The 18,554-nt window shown below is 38.3% G+C and overlaps 3 protein-coding genes and 1 long non-coding RNA gene across 8 annotated transcripts in view; 2 read left to right on the forward strand and 2 right to left on the reverse strand.

Moving 5' to 3' along the window:
• LOC125260679 overlaps positions 1–1,971 on the forward strand; it is an 18,595-nt gene extending 16,624 nt beyond the window's left edge. The window contains exon 4 of the long non-coding RNA XR_007183108.1: positions 1,758–1,971. This is a non-coding gene — a long non-coding RNA (uncharacterized LOC125260679). The remainder of the gene's footprint in view (positions 1–1,757) is intronic.
• The window catches only part of smc1a (structural maintenance of chromosomes 1A), a 13,884-nt gene extending 8,409 nt beyond the window's left edge, over positions 1–5,475 (reverse strand). The window contains exons 1-9 of the mRNA XM_048179157.1: positions 5,321–5,475; positions 4,315–4,503; positions 4,044–4,156; positions 3,745–3,948; positions 3,431–3,669; positions 1,951–2,209; positions 1,728–1,868; positions 1,562–1,644; positions 11–110 (exon numbers count right to left, since the gene is read on the reverse strand). Coding sequence (XP_048035114.1) covers positions 11–110; positions 1,562–1,644; positions 1,728–1,868; positions 1,951–2,209; positions 3,431–3,669; positions 3,745–3,948; positions 4,044–4,156; positions 4,315–4,503; positions 5,321–5,429 — 1,437 coding nt within the window. The 5' untranslated portion in view covers positions 5,430–5,475. The remainder of the gene's footprint in view (positions 1–10; positions 111–1,561; positions 1,645–1,727; positions 1,869–1,950; positions 2,210–3,430; positions 3,670–3,744; positions 3,949–4,043; positions 4,157–4,314; positions 4,504–5,320) is intronic.
• Positions 5,476–6,732: 1,257 nt separating this feature from the next.
• On the forward strand, positions 6,733–15,197 carry ribc1 (RIB43A domain with coiled-coils 1). 2 transcript variants are annotated; one of them, XM_048179158.1, is made up of 7 exons: positions 6,733–7,060; positions 7,261–7,484; positions 7,805–7,919; positions 8,063–8,181; positions 10,851–11,090; positions 11,173–11,339; positions 15,057–15,197. In XM_048179158.1, the coding sequence occupies exons 1-7, from the start codon at positions 6,862–6,864 to the stop codon at positions 15,136–15,138; spliced, it is 1,146 nt and encodes a 381-aa protein (XP_048035115.1). In that variant the 5' UTR covers positions 6,733–6,861; the 3' UTR covers positions 15,139–15,197. The 2 variants fall into 2 exon arrangements, with proteins under 2 accessions (XP_048035115.1, XP_048035116.1); XM_048179159.1 differs by having other exon boundaries at positions 6,917–7,082.
• Positions 15,198–16,172: 975 nt separating this feature from the next.
• Positions 16,173–18,554, reverse strand: part of l1cama (L1 cell adhesion molecule, paralog a) — a 70,284-nt gene continuing 67,902 nt past the window's right edge. For all 4 annotated transcript variants that reach the window (XM_048179155.1, XM_048179154.1, XM_048179152.1 and 1 more), the window contains one exon: positions 16,173–18,505. In XM_048179155.1, the coding sequence (XP_048035112.1) occupies positions 18,250–18,505 (256 nt within the window). In that variant the 3' untranslated portion in view covers positions 16,173–18,249. The remainder of the gene's footprint in view (positions 18,506–18,554) is intronic.

Consider the following 18,554-nt stretch of genomic DNA (forward strand, 5'->3'; position numbering starts at 1 on the left):
GTTTTATTACTTGGTTTAACTCCATGTTTATCTCATCAATCCTTCTTTTGGCCAGCTCCACTTCCTCAGTCAGTTCCTCTTCCATACGCCTCTGTTCATCCAGAGACTGCCTGGTGAGATAAAAAAAGAGATGGGTCAAAAGTTTTCCATGACATGAAATTGAAGTGTGAAGCAAAAAAGTAAAACAAAACAACAAGTCACAAGAGAAAGACACTAGATAGGGACAAATTATAGAAAAGACATTGTTTATATATATATATATATATATATATATATATATATATATATATATATATATATATATATACAGACTATATTGCCAAAAGCATTGGGACACCCCTGTAAATCATTGAATTCTGGTGTTCCAATCACTTCCATGGCCACAGGTGTATAAATCAAGCACCTAGGCATACAGACTGCTTCTACAAACATTTAAGAAAGAATGGGTCGCTCTCAGGAGCTCAGTGTATTCAAGTGTGGTACCGTGATAGGTTGCCACCTGTGCAATAAGTCCATTCGTGAAATTTCCTCACTACTAAATATTCCATGGTCAACTGTTAGTAGTATCATAAGTGGAAGTGATTGGGAACAACAGCAACTCAGTCATGAAGTGGTAGACCATGTAAAATCACAGAGCGGGGTCAACGCATGCTAAGGCGCACAATGCGCAGAAGTCGCCAACTTTCTGCAGAGTTAATAGCTACAGACCTCCAAACTTTGTGTGTCTTTCAGATTAGCTCAAGAACAGTGCGTAGAGAGCTTCATGGAATGCGATGGATAAGTCTGGGTTTGGAGGTTGCCAGGAGAACGGTACTTGCCTGACTGCATTGTGCCAAGTGTAAAGTTTGGTGGAGGGGGGATTATTGTGTAGGGTTGTTTTTCAGGGGTTGGGCTTGACCCCTTAGTTCCAGTGAAAGGAACTCTTAATGCTTCAGCATACCAAGACATTTTGGACAATTTCATGCTCCCAACTTTGTGGGAACAGTTTGGGGATGGCCCCTTCCTGTTCCAACATGACTGCGCACCAGTGCACAAAGCAAGGTCCATAAAGACATGAGCGAGTTTGGTGTGGAGGAATTTGAATAGCCTGCACAGAGTCCTGACCTCAACCCGATAGAACACCTTTGGGTGAATTAGAGCGGAGACTGCAAGCCATCTTGCCAACATCACTGCCTGACCTCACAAATGCGCTTCTAGAAGAATGGTCAAAAATTCCCATAAATACACTCCTAAACCTTGTGGAAAGCCTTCCCAGAAGAGTTGAGGATGTTATAGCTGCAAAGGGTGGGTCAACTCCATATTAAACTCTACGGATTAAGAATGGGATGTCATTAAAGTTCATGTGCACGTAAAGGCAGGCGTCCCAAAACTTTTGGCAATATAGTATATATATATATATATATATATATATATATATATATATATATATATATATATATATATATATAATTTTTTTTTATTTTTATTTTTTTTTTTTTTTACAACATGAATATCTCACATTCCAAAAAAAAATCAGATTCTGGAGTTTAAACTTTTCATTTAATAATAATCTCTGAAACACCTGCTAGTTGCAATATAGTCCTCCAGCTTTTCAATGCGCTTCTGGTTTTCTTCGATCTCTCGAATCTTCTGCTTTATTTTGGCCTTTAATCCAAAGAAAGATATTTAAGAAATCTGTGTCTCACAAAAGCACAAAAGAAAATCATTTATAATCATTTCACATGTACCTCTGTCTCAATTTTCTTCCTCTCCTCTAGATCCAGTCTGTCCTGGTCGGCCTTTTGGTCCCTGTTAAACTTCTCTAGCTCCTGTGCCAAGGTAGCTGCCCGCTTACTGGCCTCCTCCTTCAGCCTGTGATACTGCTTCACCTGTGATAACAGTAAAGTGTAAAATGAAACACTGAAATTTATAAACATAGTTGCATTTTCATATTTCATGAGTACGGCTAACCTGGTTCTCCTCCAGTGTCAAATCTTGGCCTTGACTCTGCGCTTCCTCTTCCATCCGTTCCTCAAACTCCTGCCTCGCCATCTCCACGGCACCCTGCTCTCGGTCCAGTTCCTCTATGTCTGCCTTACGCTTCTTGTACATCTTCTGGGCATTCTGCAAAGACTTTCGAGCCACCTCAAGCTTCTTAATTTTATGGGCAGTGTTCTCCTTGGCCTTGATGTACTGTGGTCGTTTCTGATTCAGCTCAGCATCTTTCTCTCTAGAGGAGGTTAGATAAGTACTTCTTTAGCAAACTGTTACCATGAGTTATAGTTAGACTATCATATCTATAATACTTTAAGTTTTCAGTGGGGACTTTCAGTGTGTGTGTATATATATATATATATATATATACACACAGTACAGTCCAAAAGTTTGGAACTACTAAGATTTTTAATGTTTTTAAAAGAAGTTTCGTCTGCTCACCAAGGCTACATTTATTTAATTAAAAATACAGTAAAAAACAGACTACTTTCATAACCCCAAAAACCTACAAAAAAAAAAAAAATGCTTTATTTACTAGTTCTACAATTCATTTTACCCTGTGAGACTAACTAGTTTTTTGTTTGTTACAGGTTCCTCCTCAGAGTACCGAATCAACAATAAGGTGGTCGGGCTTTCAGAGTACAGCGAGGAACTGGAGAAACTGGGTATCCTTATTAAGGCCAGAAATTTTCTTGTGTTCCAGGTATGCATGCACATGATCTCTAGAATTATATTGTGTACTTTTTTTTCAGGATTCCTTGATGAATAGAAAGTTCAAAAGAACAGCATTTATCTGAAATACAAAGCTTCTGTAGCATTATACACTACCGCTCAAAAGTTTGGGGTCAGTAAGAATTTTTATTTTTATTTTTTTGAAAAGAAATTAAAGAAATGAATACTTTTATTCAGCAAGGATGCATTAAATCAATCAAAAGTGGCAGTAAAGACATTTATAATGTTACAAAAGTTAATTTCAGATAAACACTGTTCTTTTGAACTTTCTATTCATCAAATAATCCTGAAAAAAAATATTGTACACAAATATTTTGTACAATTGTACACATTAAATGTTTCTTGAGCAGCAGATCAGCATATTAGAATGATTTCTGAAGGATCATGTGACACTGAAGACTGGAGTAATGATGCTGAAAATTCAGCTTTGCCATCACAGGAATAAATTACTTTGTGAAATATATTCAAATAGAAAACAGTTATTTTAAATTGTAATAATATTTCACAATATTACTGTTTTTACTGTATTTTTAATTAAATAAATGTAGCCTTGGTGAGCAGACGAAACTTCTTTTAAAAACATTAAAAATCTTAGTGGTTCCAAACTTTTGGACTGTACTGTATATATATATATATATATATATATATATATATATATATATATATATATATATATATATATATACACACACACACACACACACACAAAAAACACATCACTCACTTTATCTCCTTCTCCACATTCTGCTGATCTCTCATCATTCTTCCCAGCTCTTTCTTCTTTTCCTTGAGCTCTTCCTCAACATGATCCATCTTCTTCCTGTCCTTCTCAATCTCACGGTTGCGCTGGGACAACTCTCGGTTCAGCTTCTCGATCTCCTCCTCATTATGGTAGAGTTTAAAGAGCTGTAACTGAACATGAGCCCTGACCACCTCATCCTTCAGTCTCTGGTACCTCTCAGCCTGAACAGAGAGCAAAAGTTTAAACAATAATGCATTATCACTGCAGAATTGTGGAGCAGTAAAATGTAAGTTTACCTCCTCTTTTTCCTGTTTGGCCTCTTTGCGCTCTGCTGCGATGTTCTTCTTACGATGATAGTTGAACTGTGTGTCTTCTTCGGCTTTCACCATCTCTTTCTTTCTGCGGTCATACTCCTGGGCCAGCTCACCAGAGCGGGAGATCTCCTCAAACAAAGCTGTCCTCTCTTTAGGATTCTTCATGGCTATTGACTCCACTGCACCCTGCACAAAAAAAAACAACACAGAAAAAAATCTATTTTACCTCAAACAGGCTATCTTATATTTTCTATCATTCTAGAGGTCATGTGCATGTATACCTGGAACACAAGAAAATTTCTGGCCTTAATAAGGATACCCAGTTTCTCCAGTTCCTCGCTGTACTCTGAAAGCCCGACCACCTTATTGTTGATTCGGTACTCTGAGGAGGAACCTGTAACAAACAAAAAACTAGTTAATCTCACAGGGTAAAATGATTTGTAGAACTAGTAAATAATGCAGTAAAAGTTTTTTTGTAGGTTTTTGGGGTTATGAAGTTGTATCAACTTTCAGGACTTTCAGTAATTTAGTAACTTTATTTTTAACATTTACCAATGATGACCCGTGTGAAAGTGCATTCCTCTCCATTTTCCTCACAGTACACCATGCTCACGAAGGCACGGTTGGCTGCTGGTTTTCCCACTGGTGCTCCATGGATGAGATCCTTCAGGGTTTTAACACGCAGGTTACTGGTCTTCTCTGCTAATACAAAACTGATGGCGTCCATCAGGTTTGACTTCCCTAAAGAGCAGGGATTTTGGGTATTGAGTTGGTGGCATGGTTTATAATTTGACATTTTCAACAAAGACTCTCGTGTTTGACTAAGGCTCATTTCATATCTAGCAAGTATCCTAAACAGTGCTCAAAGTAGGCTGGTATGGCCCGATATGCAGTACCGGCACTTCTATATTTTAATCTGTAACATATTTTTAATCTGTTCCCATCACTTTTTCTTGCGTACAGGTGTAGTGTACAGTTAACTGATAGTCGTTTTTTAAAACATCTTTTTAAACATATAAGAATGAATGTTAAGAATAACTTAATGTATAGCATCAAAAACAGAATTGAATATAGTAGCAAAAATAAATGATGAAGTCTTTGTTTTCTGATACCTACACATTAAATGTCTTATCTTCTTATGTCTCTTTGGTAAACAAATAGGCTACACATTTTTTACAATATATTATTTTTTATTAAAATGTATTAATATTTTATTATGATTTTAAGCATATAATATGAATGGATATTACGAACAGCTTAATATATGAGAGTTAGTAGCAAAATAAATGATGAATGGATGGCTTCCAAAAAAGTTTCTTAGTCTAATATGACCTACGAAAAGAAGAAAGAAAAACAGACGTTTTTTATATAAAAATCAACCTTTATGACATTAACTTGGCCGGCGTTGAAAAAACACCCAAATATAATAAATATTGACTGTTAAAAATATAACCATGGCGACTACATGTTAATGCAGTGTGCAGACTGGACCCATGCAGCAGCAGCTCTGCATCCCTGCAGTTCACTGCGCTGCATCAGCACCTGAGAGAACACTTACCTGATCCATTTGGTCCAATTATTGCTGTAAATTTGTGAAACGGTCCGATTATTTGGCGTCCCTTGTAAGATTTGAAATTTTCGATCTCGATCAGCTTTAAATACCCCATGCTGACTGATTTATCTCAGGAGAGGCGTGTCAGACTGATGCTCTGGAGAGTCTCTGTGGCGATGCGCTTCTTCTCCGGACGTTGACTGGAGCCAAACGGATTTAAAACGAGCTGGCAATTACATATGTAACATATCGTCTTTCAAAGGTTAAACCTCTGAAACTATAATAATCTGATAAAATATCATCTTAACACGAACTGAAATGAAGGTCCAGACGTGTACACGCCCCCTGTCTAGAGCAGAATGCAGGCAAAATAAAAGTCTCAGCCTACAGCTCGTTTAGAGTGAATTCAGGCCACCTTTTTGGTAGAGCATGTGAATCTGTACAGCAATATCAGCACTGTAAAGAGAGACAAATTGTTTTTATTTCATAGAATAATTAGACTATTTTGCATCTCATTTTGATGAAAAGACCATCAAGATATAATCCCAGCCTGTATAAATCCAGCCTCTGTTAAATGATTTGTCCTGAATATTACAAACTTATCAACATCACCTCAATGATTAAGCCACTCATATCTAAGACCATTTAAAGGAAGCTGCTGTTTATATATATATAAGTTTGAATCAGTGTTTTTTTAGTATCATTGAGATACTAACTGTATTATAGTTTTTATTAAAATTTTGAATAATATTTTTAATTAGCTTTTTTTTAGCTTAATTTTAAAGTTTCAATAATTTTATAGTATTTTTTTTTTAAATATGCCTATATAGTTTAGTTTTATATAGGCATTACTTAATTTTATTTCAGTTTTAGTTTTAGTTTAGTACATAAAGTTAAAGGTGATACAGAGGATCTTTTCGTTGACTGAGAAACCAAAGACTTGTTAGTGAGTTTTTGAAATGAGCGCATGCGTAAGAACAACCCCCCCTCCTTCACAGCTCATTTTGAGGGAACGCCTCCCAAAACTCATGCACGAGTATTGGAACACGAGTGTTTACCACCGGCATTCACTGTGTCGTGTTAGTGTTATTAATATTATTCCTTTCAGTGCACCTAATAAATAGTCTTTTATCAGTTAGTAAAGACAGTTTCAAGTAATATTGCAAAAATGTATAAGACAAAACATCCTATTTAACACCTTTAATGGAAATGAGAAAAGTTGCCTTGGTAATTATTGAATTAATTTTCTTTAATGTTATATTTTATTTCAGTTAAATAATTTTTTTTATGGTTTTAGATTAGTTAACTGTAATAACCCTGGATTGTAAACATAAATAATTAAATTTTAACATGAATAAATTATGTCTGTCAAACATATCCCATAACGTTGCTACTGAATGTGCGCCACAGACCGTGCAACAGTTACCATGGCAACACCAAACTGCGTTTCAAACACAACAGGAGAGTTGACACACCGTCGTTCGTCGAACACAACTAATATTCATCAGTAAAGTTTTATATTTTGACATTTTATTATATGACAGATCATGTACAAGGTTGATTTGCCAGTGGATGAGTCTGTGCAGCAGGCGGTGGAGCGGCGTCGAGCCGCAGAGGCTGAGCGCAAGAGACGAATATTTAACACCAGAAACCGAGTGATCGGCGTGGACCTGCGCGCGCTCCACAAACAGCAGGAGGAGAAACGGGAACGACTGGAGATGGAGAAGCAGCGAGACATGGCTCATGGTACGACACACAACTTTTGCAGGTTGTTTGTCTCTCACTACTTATGTACTGCATCAAAACAGAAAGTTTAAGCATTAAGTAATTATTTTTATAAACTAACGTATATTTGAGTGCTTCTCCTGCTTCCATTTATCAGCCACAGTCAGATAGAAAAACAATGGTCTGTGAAATGCAGAATTGATCTGTTATTTGTTATTCAGATCTCTTGCGCTTATCTCTGGATGAAACGACACTGCAACAGAAAAAAGAGGAGGAGGAGTTGCGAAGAGAGCTGGCGCGGGACTTGATACAGTATCGAGCGATACATCAACGTGCTGAGGACAGTCGTGATGCAGATATCAATTATGACCGACAGGAGGCGCCAGATGCCAGCATTTCTGTCTCGGACTCAGCATTGGGACCGGCCAGTATGCAAGTGTTTTTGGTAAGCAACAAATGACATGGACATGAACTTTTCCATTAGCATTTTAGTTTATAATTTATATTTGATTTTGAATGTGTAAGGAAAATATTTATTTGTTAACTATTTTAGTTTTTTTGTAACTTTTATGCACCTGTTAGCTTTTTGTAGCTAAATAGTCCTATGGTGTAACAAATGAAAGTTCTAATATTTGATGTAGTCTCTCAATTAAAACAGACTGAATAATAATTCTATAATAGAAAATAATTGTTTAATCAGAAATATAGCATGTCACACTGCAGGACACCGCTACTCTATGAATATGTTTATTCACATTCGGTCAGGGAGAAGGAATTAATGAGAATGAAAAGAAGAGAGCTCAGATGGAGATGAACGAAAGAAACCTGAGAGCTCAAAAGGAAGAGAGAGAGAACCAAGAAAGGGAACAGAAAAACAAAGGTAAACAGATAATATTATATCCCATTAAGCCTTGTAACGCTAAAATAGAAAGGACGGTAATGTAAGTATATTTCACCGTGGTTAGTAGCAAAGGTGCACAAAGGATCTGAGCATGCATATTATATCTGTGTTTGTGTGTGCAGAGCTGCTAACCGACAGGGAGTTGGTGGAAAAAGACCTCAGGGCAGTGCAGCTGAATGCCCTGGAGGAGGAGTGCAAAAGAGTGGCCCGCATTGCACTCAGTCATTATAATCAAGCTCAGGTATTACCTCACCACTAAACTAATATGCACAATCGTTTGTGTTTATTTTTAGTAGATTAGGAAAACGTTAACCTGTTAACTGTCACCCTCATGTTGAGCATAGATCTAAACTTGTAATTCATGAATGCTTCGTAATACAGACCTAAGGTTGGTCTTGTTTTAAAAAATAATGAAAATGTGAAAACATTCTAGAAGTCCCAGTTACACATCCTCCATTTATTTACTATAGTAATAACAGTAAATTATGCATAATTACAAGCAACTAACCCCAAACCAAACCCTAACCTTAAAGGGATAGTCCACCCAAAAATGAAAATTCTGTCATCATTTACTCACCCTCAAGTTGGCACCATTGATTTCCATAGTATGGAGAAAAAAAAATGGTGCCCCACAACTGTTTGGTTACAAATATTCTTCAAAATATCTTCCTTTGTTGTTCAGCAGAATAAAGAAATTGCCAACAGAGTAGTATGTCCAAATACATAGCATTCGAAAAAGTAGGCGTAAAGTCCCGGATGACCTACTTCTTCTGCCGAGATTCTATAGTGCGCATTCGATGGACACTTTACTATCCCATGAGGCTATGGGAGAGGATTTATGAATGGCAGTGAAGCAACGCAACTGACGCTAGTAGGTCACGTCACAGTAACAACATGGCGGATATTGTACGTCCAAATTTCATTCTTACTACTGGCATTCATATTAGAACGTCCTTTTTTTTTAAAGGGGTGGTTAAATGTGATTTCACTTTTTTAACTTTAGTTTGTGTGTAATGTTGCTGCTTGAGGATAAACAGTATCTGCAAAGTTACAGCACAAAATGAAATACCATTCATAAACGTCCTTTAAAAGCCGCGCACACACTTAACGATTGTAAGGCCGATTATGAATGTAAATTGATACTTATGACTGGTCGCGCTCAAACGCGCTTACAGTCGGTGTTCAAATTCCATGTGTAAGTATATAAATCTGCTTCAGTCGCAGGAAACAATCGCTGTGTGTTGAGCACAGTCTTAGAATGTTTTAGCTAGACGTTAAATGGCCGGCTTTTAAAAGCCGCGATTGCGATTGACCCTCTTCATCTGGGTCTAATTCGGGTTCAATTTGATACAGCAATATAGACGCTATTTACATTTTGACTGAAGCAACGGATGGTAAGGGGCGTGTCGTTTCCGGACGCTTCAGCGAATCACGATGGCTCTGGATACACTGGGCCAGCTAAACAATCTAAGCACATTGCGTATTTCGGAGGGAGTGGCTTCATAGAAGCAGGAAGTCAAACGAGCAGTTCATATGACAGTGGAAACAGAGGTGTAGAATAAACTTAATATATAAATATATGAAAAATACAGCATTTTCAAAAAAAACGAAGCATTAAGAAAACTGCGCCCCAAGAACACAATAAAGTCTAGAAAAAAAACACTTAACCACCCCTTTAAAACTAGCAAAGTAAATTCAAATGAAGTACCTACTCAGACAATATGTGATTTTGGATGCAGCGCATGATTTTCTTTCTTCTGTGGAACAGAAGTATTGAAGAATGTTTATACTGCTATTTTACAAAATACTACAAAAGCATATAGTGAGTTTAAAGCTCCAAAAAGGGGAAAAATAGGTAAAATCACACAGAATCATTGCCTTAAGGTGTAATTGACCCTTCGCTGGGAGTTTGATTGACAGGCGATCTAACCAATCATAATGCCAAATCTGCTGTTATATCCGACAAAGCAGTCAGGGGAGTTAGTAAATTAACGTAGATGGACTTGAACTTGAAAAACTGTGTGTATTCACATCTTTCTGCGGTTGAAACAACATTCCTTCTGATGTTCTTTCATGTTTATTTGATGCTATAAATTAACTAGTAGGAAGAGATGATCGGTTCACGAGGCGCTTGAACTGAGGTGATCTGTCACGACACATTAAAGGGTTAGTTCACCCAAAAATGAAAATTATGTCATTCGAAACAAAAGACTTGAAGCAGTGTTTTGAAATCGCCCATCACTAGATATTGTTGAAAAGTCGTTATTTAGTTTTTTTTGGTGCACAAAAAGTATTCTCGTCACTTTATAACATTAAGGTTGAACCACTGTAGTAAAACCTTTCTGGGCACTGAAAGTGTAAATTAACTGGCTGGCAATAGAGGCCTCACTGAGCCATTGGATTTCATTAAAAATATCTTAATTTGGGTTCCGACGATGAACAAAGGTGAAGAACGGGTGTAGAACGACATGAGGGTGAGTAACTAATGACATTATTTTCATTTTTGGGTGAACTAACCCTTTAAAGAGCCACAAAATGGTGTTTATTGTTTAAACTTAAAATTGAAAAATTACAATATTTGAAATTTGAGACTTTGTTTCATACCAAAAGTAATATGCTCTGTCTCGTCTATTGACGCGTTGTCAGTGTACTCTTTGCTCCGCAATGTATTTTTCACTGCGTGAGAACTTGATGTGTGGCGTGAGAGCGCCATGGCCTGTCGAAAATAGCAACAGTAACTAAAGGGGGCAGGTCTTTGCAAATAGTCAATTGAGGTCAATATGCGCAAACACGGGGTTGAAATGACATGTGGGTGAGTAATCATGACAGAATTGTCATTTCGAAAACCCACAATGGCACCATAGATCTTTGAGGTGAAAGGTCGAGGTAACATCTGACCTCCCTTTGCAGGCGGAGGAGAGGATGGAGAAGGAGCGACAAGAGAGAATGAGGAGAGAGGGAGAGGAGCTGGCAGAGGTACGGTACACAGTGACCTCTGACCTCCTGACAGAACGACCAGAGGCTGCAAAGAGAATAGCAGAATCCTCAGCTGAGGGTCCACGAGTCCTGACCGACCGCTGGAAGGGCATGACGCCACAGCAGATCAGCGATATCCGCAGAAAGAGAGACGAACAGTGCTTTGAGAAAGAGGTTAAGATCCTGCACTGACATGTGCCTTTTGAGCATGCATTTATTGTCATCATAAAAGTAATCCTCTTTTCTCTCTTTCCAGAGACTGAGAGAGATGGAGAGGCAGAGAGATATGGCCTGGGATTACCATCTGACAGAGCAGGTCAGACAGCAGGAGAGAGAGGAGACAAGAGACAAGGAGCTGCAGAGAGAGAGGAGAGTTCAGCTTGATAAATACAATCAACAGCTGGCACGAGAGCAGCAAGCGCAGTGAGTGCCACGTTCATAAAAACAAAAAAAACTGCAGGACACAAGCAGAATGAATACAACTGAACAATCAAGAATACTAAAGTCAACATAAAATGTTCCAGGTGTACAATTCACCACTGCACATTATTCCAATGTTTCTGTTATCTTTAATCTAAATGAAATAACTTGCTCCTCTCCAACACCTTTCATTTTTGGCTGATGTCAGCTAGACCGCAAGTTATCTACAGTAATAGTCAAATAATTATTTTAGGCTATACTGTGGTTGGTAATGCAAGCTTTCCAATATATTGTAATGCCAATAATTGGGTTTCACAATCAAAAGTCCCATCCTGCATTTTTTCTTGTTGAATATTCTGTTTGACTTTATACACTACTGTTCAAAAGTTTGTGGTCAGTAAGATATTTTATTAAGTTAATACTTTATTAAACTATAATGCATTAAATTGATCAAAGGTGACAAATATTTTTATTTCAAATAAATGCTGTTCTTTTGAACTTTCTATTCATTAAATAATCCTGAAAAAACTTTATCATGGTTTCCACAAAAATATTAAGCAGCACAACTGTTTTCTACGGCACCCCTGAAGGGACATGGTGAAGGAAAAAAATGAGATGGAAGAAAAATTGTGCGTTCTCTCGCAAATGTTTTGCGTTCCCTCGCAAAAAAACGATTGCATTCTGCAGAGAAACTTTGCGTTCGCTTGCAAAGAGCTCAAATGGTTTTGCGGGTGAACGCAAAGTGTCTTAGGGAACGCAGAACGTTTTGCAAGAAAATGCTAAATTTATCCAGGGAACGCAATGGTTTTGCTAGCAAACGCAAAACTTCTCGGGGGAACGCAATGGTTTCATGAGCAAATGCAAAGTTTCTCGGGGGAATGCAATAGTGTTGCTAGCAAAACCAAAATTTCTAGGCAGAACACAAAACGTTTTGCGAGCAAACACAAAATTTTGGGGGGGAACGAAATGGATTTGCTAGCAAACAAAATTTCTTGGGGGAATGCAGTGGTTTTGCAAGCAAATGCAAAGTTTCTCAGGGAAACGCAATGGTTTTGTTAGCAAACGCAAAATTTCTCGGGGGAACGCAATGGTTTCATGAGCAAATGCAAAGTTTCTCGGGGGAATTCAATAGTGTTGCTAGCAAAAGCAAAATTTCTAGGCAGAACACAAAACGTTTTGCGAGCAAACGCAAAATTTTGGGGGGGAACGAAATGGTTTTGCTAGCAAACTAAATTTCTTGGGGGAATGCAATGGTTTTGCAAGCAAATGCAAAGTTTCACAGGGAAACGCAATGGTTTTGCTAGCAAACACAAAATTTCTCGGGGGAACGCAATGGTTTCATGAGCAAATGCAAAGTTTCTAGGGGGAATGCAATGGTGTTGCTAGCAAAAGCAAAATTTCTAGGCAGAACACAAAACGTTTTGCGAGCAAACGCAAAATTTCTTGGGGGAATGCAATGGTTTTGCAAGCAAATGCAAAGTTTCTCAGGGAAACGCAATGGTTTTGCTAGCAAACGCAAAATTTCTCGGGGGATCACAAAACGTTTTGCGAGCAAATGCAAGATTTCTTGGCGGAACGCAATGATGTTGCTAGCAAACAAAATTTCTTGGGGGAATGCAATGGTTTTGCAAGCAAATGCAAAGTTTCTCAGGGAAACGCAATGGTTTTGCTAGCAAACGCAAAATTTCTCGGGGGAACACAAAACGTTTTGCGAGCAAATGCAAAATTTCTCGGGGGAACGCAATGGTGTTGCTAGCAAAAGCAAAATTTCTAGGCAGAACACAAAATGTTTTGCGAGCAAACGCAAAATTTCTTGGAACGAAATGGTTTTGCTAGCAAACAAAATTTCTTGGGGGAATGTAATGGTTTTGCTAGCAAACGCAAAATTTCTTGGGGGAACAAAACGTTTTGCGCGCAAACGCAAAATTTCTTGGGGGAGCAAAATGTATTTGCTAGCAAACAAAATTTCTTGGGGGAATGCAATGGTTTTGCAAGCAAATGCAAAGTTTCTCAGGGAAACGCAATGGTTTTGCTAGCAAACACAAAATTTCTCGGGGGAACGCAATGGTTTCATGAGCAAATGCAAAGTTTCTAGGGGGAATGCAATGGTGTTGCTAGCAAAAGCAAAATTTCTAGGCAGAACACAAAACGTTTTGCGAGCAAACGCAAAATTTCTTGGGGGAATGCAATGGTTTTGCAAGCAAATGCAAAGTTTCTCAGGGAAACGCAATGGTTTTGCTAGCAAACGCAAAATTTCTCGGGGGATCACAAAACGTTTTGCGAGCAAATGCAAGATTTCTTGGCGGAACGCAATGATGTTGCTAGCAAACAAAATTTCTTGGGGGAATGCAATGGTTTTGCAAGCAAATGCAAAGTTTCACAGGGAAATGCAATGGTTTTGCTAGCAAACGCAAAATTTCTCGGGGGAACACAAAACGTTTTGCGAGCAAATGCAAAATTTCTCGGGGGAACGCAATGGTGTTGCTAGCAAAAGCAAAATTTCTAGGCAGAACACAAAATGTTTTGCGAGCAAATGCAAAATTTCTTGGAACGAAATGGTTTTGCTAGCAAACAAAATTTCTTGGGGGAATGTAATGGTTTTGCAAGGAAATGCAAAGTTTCTCAGGGAAACGCAATGGTTTTGCTAGCAAACGCAAAATTTCTCGGGGGAACAAAACGTTTTGCGAGCAAACGCAAAATTTCTTGGGGGAGCAAAATGTATTTGCTAGCAAACAAAATTTCTTGGGGGAACGCAATAGTTTTGCAAGCAAATGCACAGTTTCTCAGGGAAACGCAATGGTTTTGCTAGCAAACACAACATTTCTCGGGGGAATGCAATGGTTTTGCAAGCAAATGCAAAGTTTCTCAGGGAAACGCAATGGTTTTGCTAGCAAACACAAAATTTCTCGGGGGAACGCAATGGTTTCATGAGCAAATGCAAAGTTTCTAGGGGGAATGCAATGGTGTTGCTAGCAAAAGCAAAATTTCTAGGCAGAACACAAAACGTTTTGCGAGCAAACGCAAAATTTCTTGGGGGAACGAAATGGTTTTGCTAGAAAACAAAATTTCTTGGGGGAATGCAATGGTTTTGCGAGCAAATGCAAAGTTTCTTGGGGGAATGCAAAACATTTGTGAGAGATGGAAAAAGCATTGACTTGTTATGTTTCCTCCCATCTCATACTTTTTTCCACCATCATGTCCCTTTAGGGGCTCCGTAGTTTTTAACATTAATAATAAGAAATGTTTATTGAGCACCAAATCAGCATATTAGAATGATTACCGAAGGATCTCATGTCACTGAAGACCAGAGTAAATTATACAAAAATTAATTGCATTTAAAAATAATTATATAATAAAGACATTTTAAATTTTATTTAAATATAATATTTTAAATATAATTTAAATACAACATAATATATTCTTGAATACAGTTGTTTAAATTCTAATATTTATTTATACTGCCTATCAAATAAATGCAGCCTTGGTGAGCATAAGAGACTCATTCAAAAATTTGACTTTTGAACATCAGTGTACGTTACATTACAGAAGAAAAATTTTAAAGTTCATTTTGACAGTAACACCAAAAATGAGTTCCTAATAAAAAAATACTATTTTGTGTGAATGTAAATTCTAAGTAAATTCTAGTTTTAATAATTGTATAATAATGCTAGTAGCTATTAGAGAATGTTTAGAAATTTTTTTTTGTTCTTGTTTTTTCAGCCAACACTACCTGGACAGGCAGCTGTACACAAACCGTCCTACAGTTCAGTACTTCACCCAGTTCAACACAAGCTCTCGATAAAGCAGCCTCCCATTCCATCCTTCTGCTGCACAAGAAATAAAGTCTTACTGAGTTTCAAATCACTGTATATGTTTGACATTGATAAATTGGACTTTTATAGGTATCATAGTGATGTATTTTCACATAAACAAACAACTGTAGATGATTCCATTGATTTTATTTAAGAAGTATTTACTTGCACTGGCTGATTGGTAATGCAGATACAATAGCAAAATTCATATCTAGATAACGTATCCCGCCCTTACTGACCCCTTCAGTCCACAAACACCACAGGGGAATGTGACCAATACAGTCCCACAGCCTCATTCATCTGGTCCTTCATTTATTTTCACATCATATGCAGTAACAAACAGAACATACAAGAGGAATAAGAGACTATTATGTCAAGCTTATTTATGCATTAAGCCTACAGTTTAAGATGCATTATGAGCTTGAATGCGTACATTTGACAAGTAACAACAGAAACGGCAACGTTTGTTTGCTAGTCAAGCTTTAAATTGTGCCCTCCCACCCAGTTTTACTTGCAGTAGCAGAGGGCAGTATAGTGGATATCCGAGTTGATTCGCCTCAACACACAGTCAAGACACTGACAAAATACACAAGTCGTCTAGCAGCAGTTCAGTTGAATATTGAGTTGAATATAATTTGCATCACTTCCCCTTCCTGTAAGAAAATAGATCTCTAAGAGACTTTTGTCCTGAGTGTGTCTGTACAGCTTTTGTGAGGGAGGCTGACACAGTTCGAGCAGTCTGGCCCCCACAGCTATCCCAGAGGGCTGGGAATCACTGCAAAAGCCCGCCGCAAGACAGTGGTCTCAAAGATCTGAGTCAGCACGCTTCTATTGCTCCCTGGAAGTGTGTGTGTGTGTGTGTGCAGTGTGCAAAATAAGATGACTGCGTCCTTCCTCTCGCACTGCCTCTGCAGCGATAGATTCTAATCAGATACGCACAATACTGCCATTCTTCAGCACTCGGGGAAACTATAAGCGCAATCATGTTTTGCCGGTAGCTTCAATTAGCTTTTTTTTTTGTCTCTTTTATCCAATCAGCTTTTTTTTTTTCAGAACCTGCAACATTTATTTATCAAAGGACTTTTTCTTAGTTTTTTAAAACTATGCACTACTCATCTACCACACTCAAATCACAACTAACAAGTTACTTTAAAGTTAAAAAAAGTTACAAAACTCAAAATTTCAAAACCTAAAACAATCAACAAGACACATAGTTTTCAACATCATAACAAACAATCTTTTGGGCTATATTTACATTCATCTGGAAATTAAGAGTTTTTTTTTTTCCCTGTGCCCCTCTCTTGAGAAATACCAGATGTGCCATAGATTCTCTCAGTGCTATATTCTGCTATATTTGTTTATCAATTGTCAAATCAAATGAACCAAAAAGCAAAAAGAGAACAAATGCTATTTGGTATACTGGTATGGAAGAATTCCCACCCAAACAAAGCATACATTCTGTGTAATAAGACACAAGCCAATACATGATTGCATTTTATGTAACCAAACTAAACTGTGAGTGTGACGTACTCTCTCACAACCCTATCTAACTCAATACGACCTCAAAACTACGCACCTTGCGTGTGTATTCTTATGGCTTTACACCAACAGGACTGCAAGAGAGAATCGATCAATACAGTTTAATACAATGCAGAAAACAAGGATTAGAAAACACAGACACATACAGAGAGGGAGAAATAAATATGAGAGATGGTGGTGGTGGTGATGTTGATGTAGGCAGGCACAGGAACCGATGGAGATGAAAGAGATTATTAATACTGTATTTGGCTAAATTGATAGATGCTTATATGTACAGCTTGCTATAAACGATCTTATGTCGTAGAGTCATTGCATCTCATGTATTTACAGTATGGAACTCTATAATTGTAACTGAGGGGATGCCGATATGTATCTTCCATTGAATCATGACAATATTACAACAAATCAATGTACAGATGACTTAAAGGTGCCGTAAGCAAATTTTATGGAATGAAAGAAAATGGAAGGTGGGGGATTGGTTCTATCCATCTGCAGTTGACTGTAAGTAAGGGGTGGGGTTTAGGCGGACTAAAAGGCTGCTTCACTGGAAGATACATTATTAGATTTTGATTTAAAAAAGTTGGCAAAAAAATTATTCTGTCCGAATACATTGCGAATTTCGATGGAGAAAGATGTTTTTAGTAGCATACCGAATTTTGGCCCCCTTGACAAATTATTACCCCCCTCGTTGAAGTCGCTACCTGATTGCCTAATCCTAACCCCGCCCTTAATCCTAACACCGCCCTCACACCAACTCCTATTACTAGGGGGCTAAAATTCTGGCAGGGGGTCGAAATTCGGCACAGCAACGGCATCTACCAGCAGGGGCTAATGGGTCCAAGCTAACAGTGCTAATCTTTATAGGGTGGGGTTTTGGAAAAGGGGGCGTGGCTAAGTCAGAAGTTTCTTGATAGCTAACATCGCTTACAGCACCTTTAAAACATGACACAAAAGTGAATCTTGCGTAAAAAATAAATAAATTAATAATAAAAAATTAATTATAAAAATGGTTCAGGCAAGTCTTCAAAGAATAAACAAAATGGTAGAGACGCACAAAACACAGTAAGTTGATTAAACTTCGATTAAGGCCCTCAGCTTCTCTCTTCTCTCACACCCTTCTCCCACAACGCTTCTTTATTGACTAACAGGTGAATCCGACTCCATTTTGATTTTTCATCTGCCACAGGAGCTCAGCGTATGCTTTATTTTTCACCGGATTATCAAAGAAGTCTCTTCTGGAGATGTTCTTGTCACGTCTATATAACTGTAAACGGCTATAGCCTATTTTATATCGCAAAATGAGAGATAATATCTGTAAACAACGAGCATGGCAGTCTATTTGTTATATGTCTGTCGAATGTTTTCCTCTGGCTGTGTTAAAAGTGTTGTGTTGGTCCAATTACGTCTGAAGTAAGTTCCAGCAGTGGATCTGGTAGGTTTTCTTGGCATCTGTTGTGTGTGTAGGTCTCATTATTGTGGGTTTTCGATTATTTGGTTAATCATGAGCGGTTGCAACAGGTGGGCACATGTGTGAATCCACGTTTGGTCTCGGGCTCGCCCGGCTAGTCAAGGAAGCCGGCGGAGTTGGGCAGGCCGAGGTGGGAGATGGCTGTGGCAGGATTTAGAGGGGAACTTTCTAGAGTCTCAGGGTCAGGAACGTCACGGACGCCGCTGCTCTGACTGGCCAGCGACTCGTCCATGAGGACCTCGGTCTGCACGCTGTTGCTGTTGGCGTAGTCATCTAGAGCATCATCGGTACATAGTTTACTGTCCTCGCACAGAGACGGCTGACTGGCCGTTCGCTTCTCCTCGATGTCACTGCGCAAAAGGGGGGAGGGGAAGGGGGGAGAAATACACATAAAGCTAC

The sequence above is a fragment of the Megalobrama amblycephala genome, linkage group LG24 (assembly GCF_018812025.1).
Source record: "Megalobrama amblycephala isolate DHTTF-2021 linkage group LG24, ASM1881202v1, whole genome shotgun sequence".
NCBI classification, from domain to species: Eukaryota; Metazoa; Chordata; class Actinopteri; order Cypriniformes; family Xenocyprididae; genus Megalobrama; species Megalobrama amblycephala.

What these genes read in the sequence shown, in the direction of transcription:
- ribc1 (XM_048179158.1), top strand. Translation starts at nt 6,862, where the DNA reads ATGTACAAGGTTGATTTGCCAGTGGATGAGTCTGTGCAGCAGGCGGTG. An exon ending in AAGGGAACAGAAAAACAAAG is followed by an intron (nt 7,920 to 8,062) that starts GTAAACAGATAA and finishes TTGTGTGTGCAG; the next exon opens with AGCTGCTAACCGACAGGGAG. An exon ending in GTCATTATAATCAAGCTCAG is followed by an intron (nt 8,182 to 10,850) that starts GTATTACCTCAC and finishes CTCCCTTTGCAG; the next exon opens with GCGGAGGAGAGGATGGAGAA.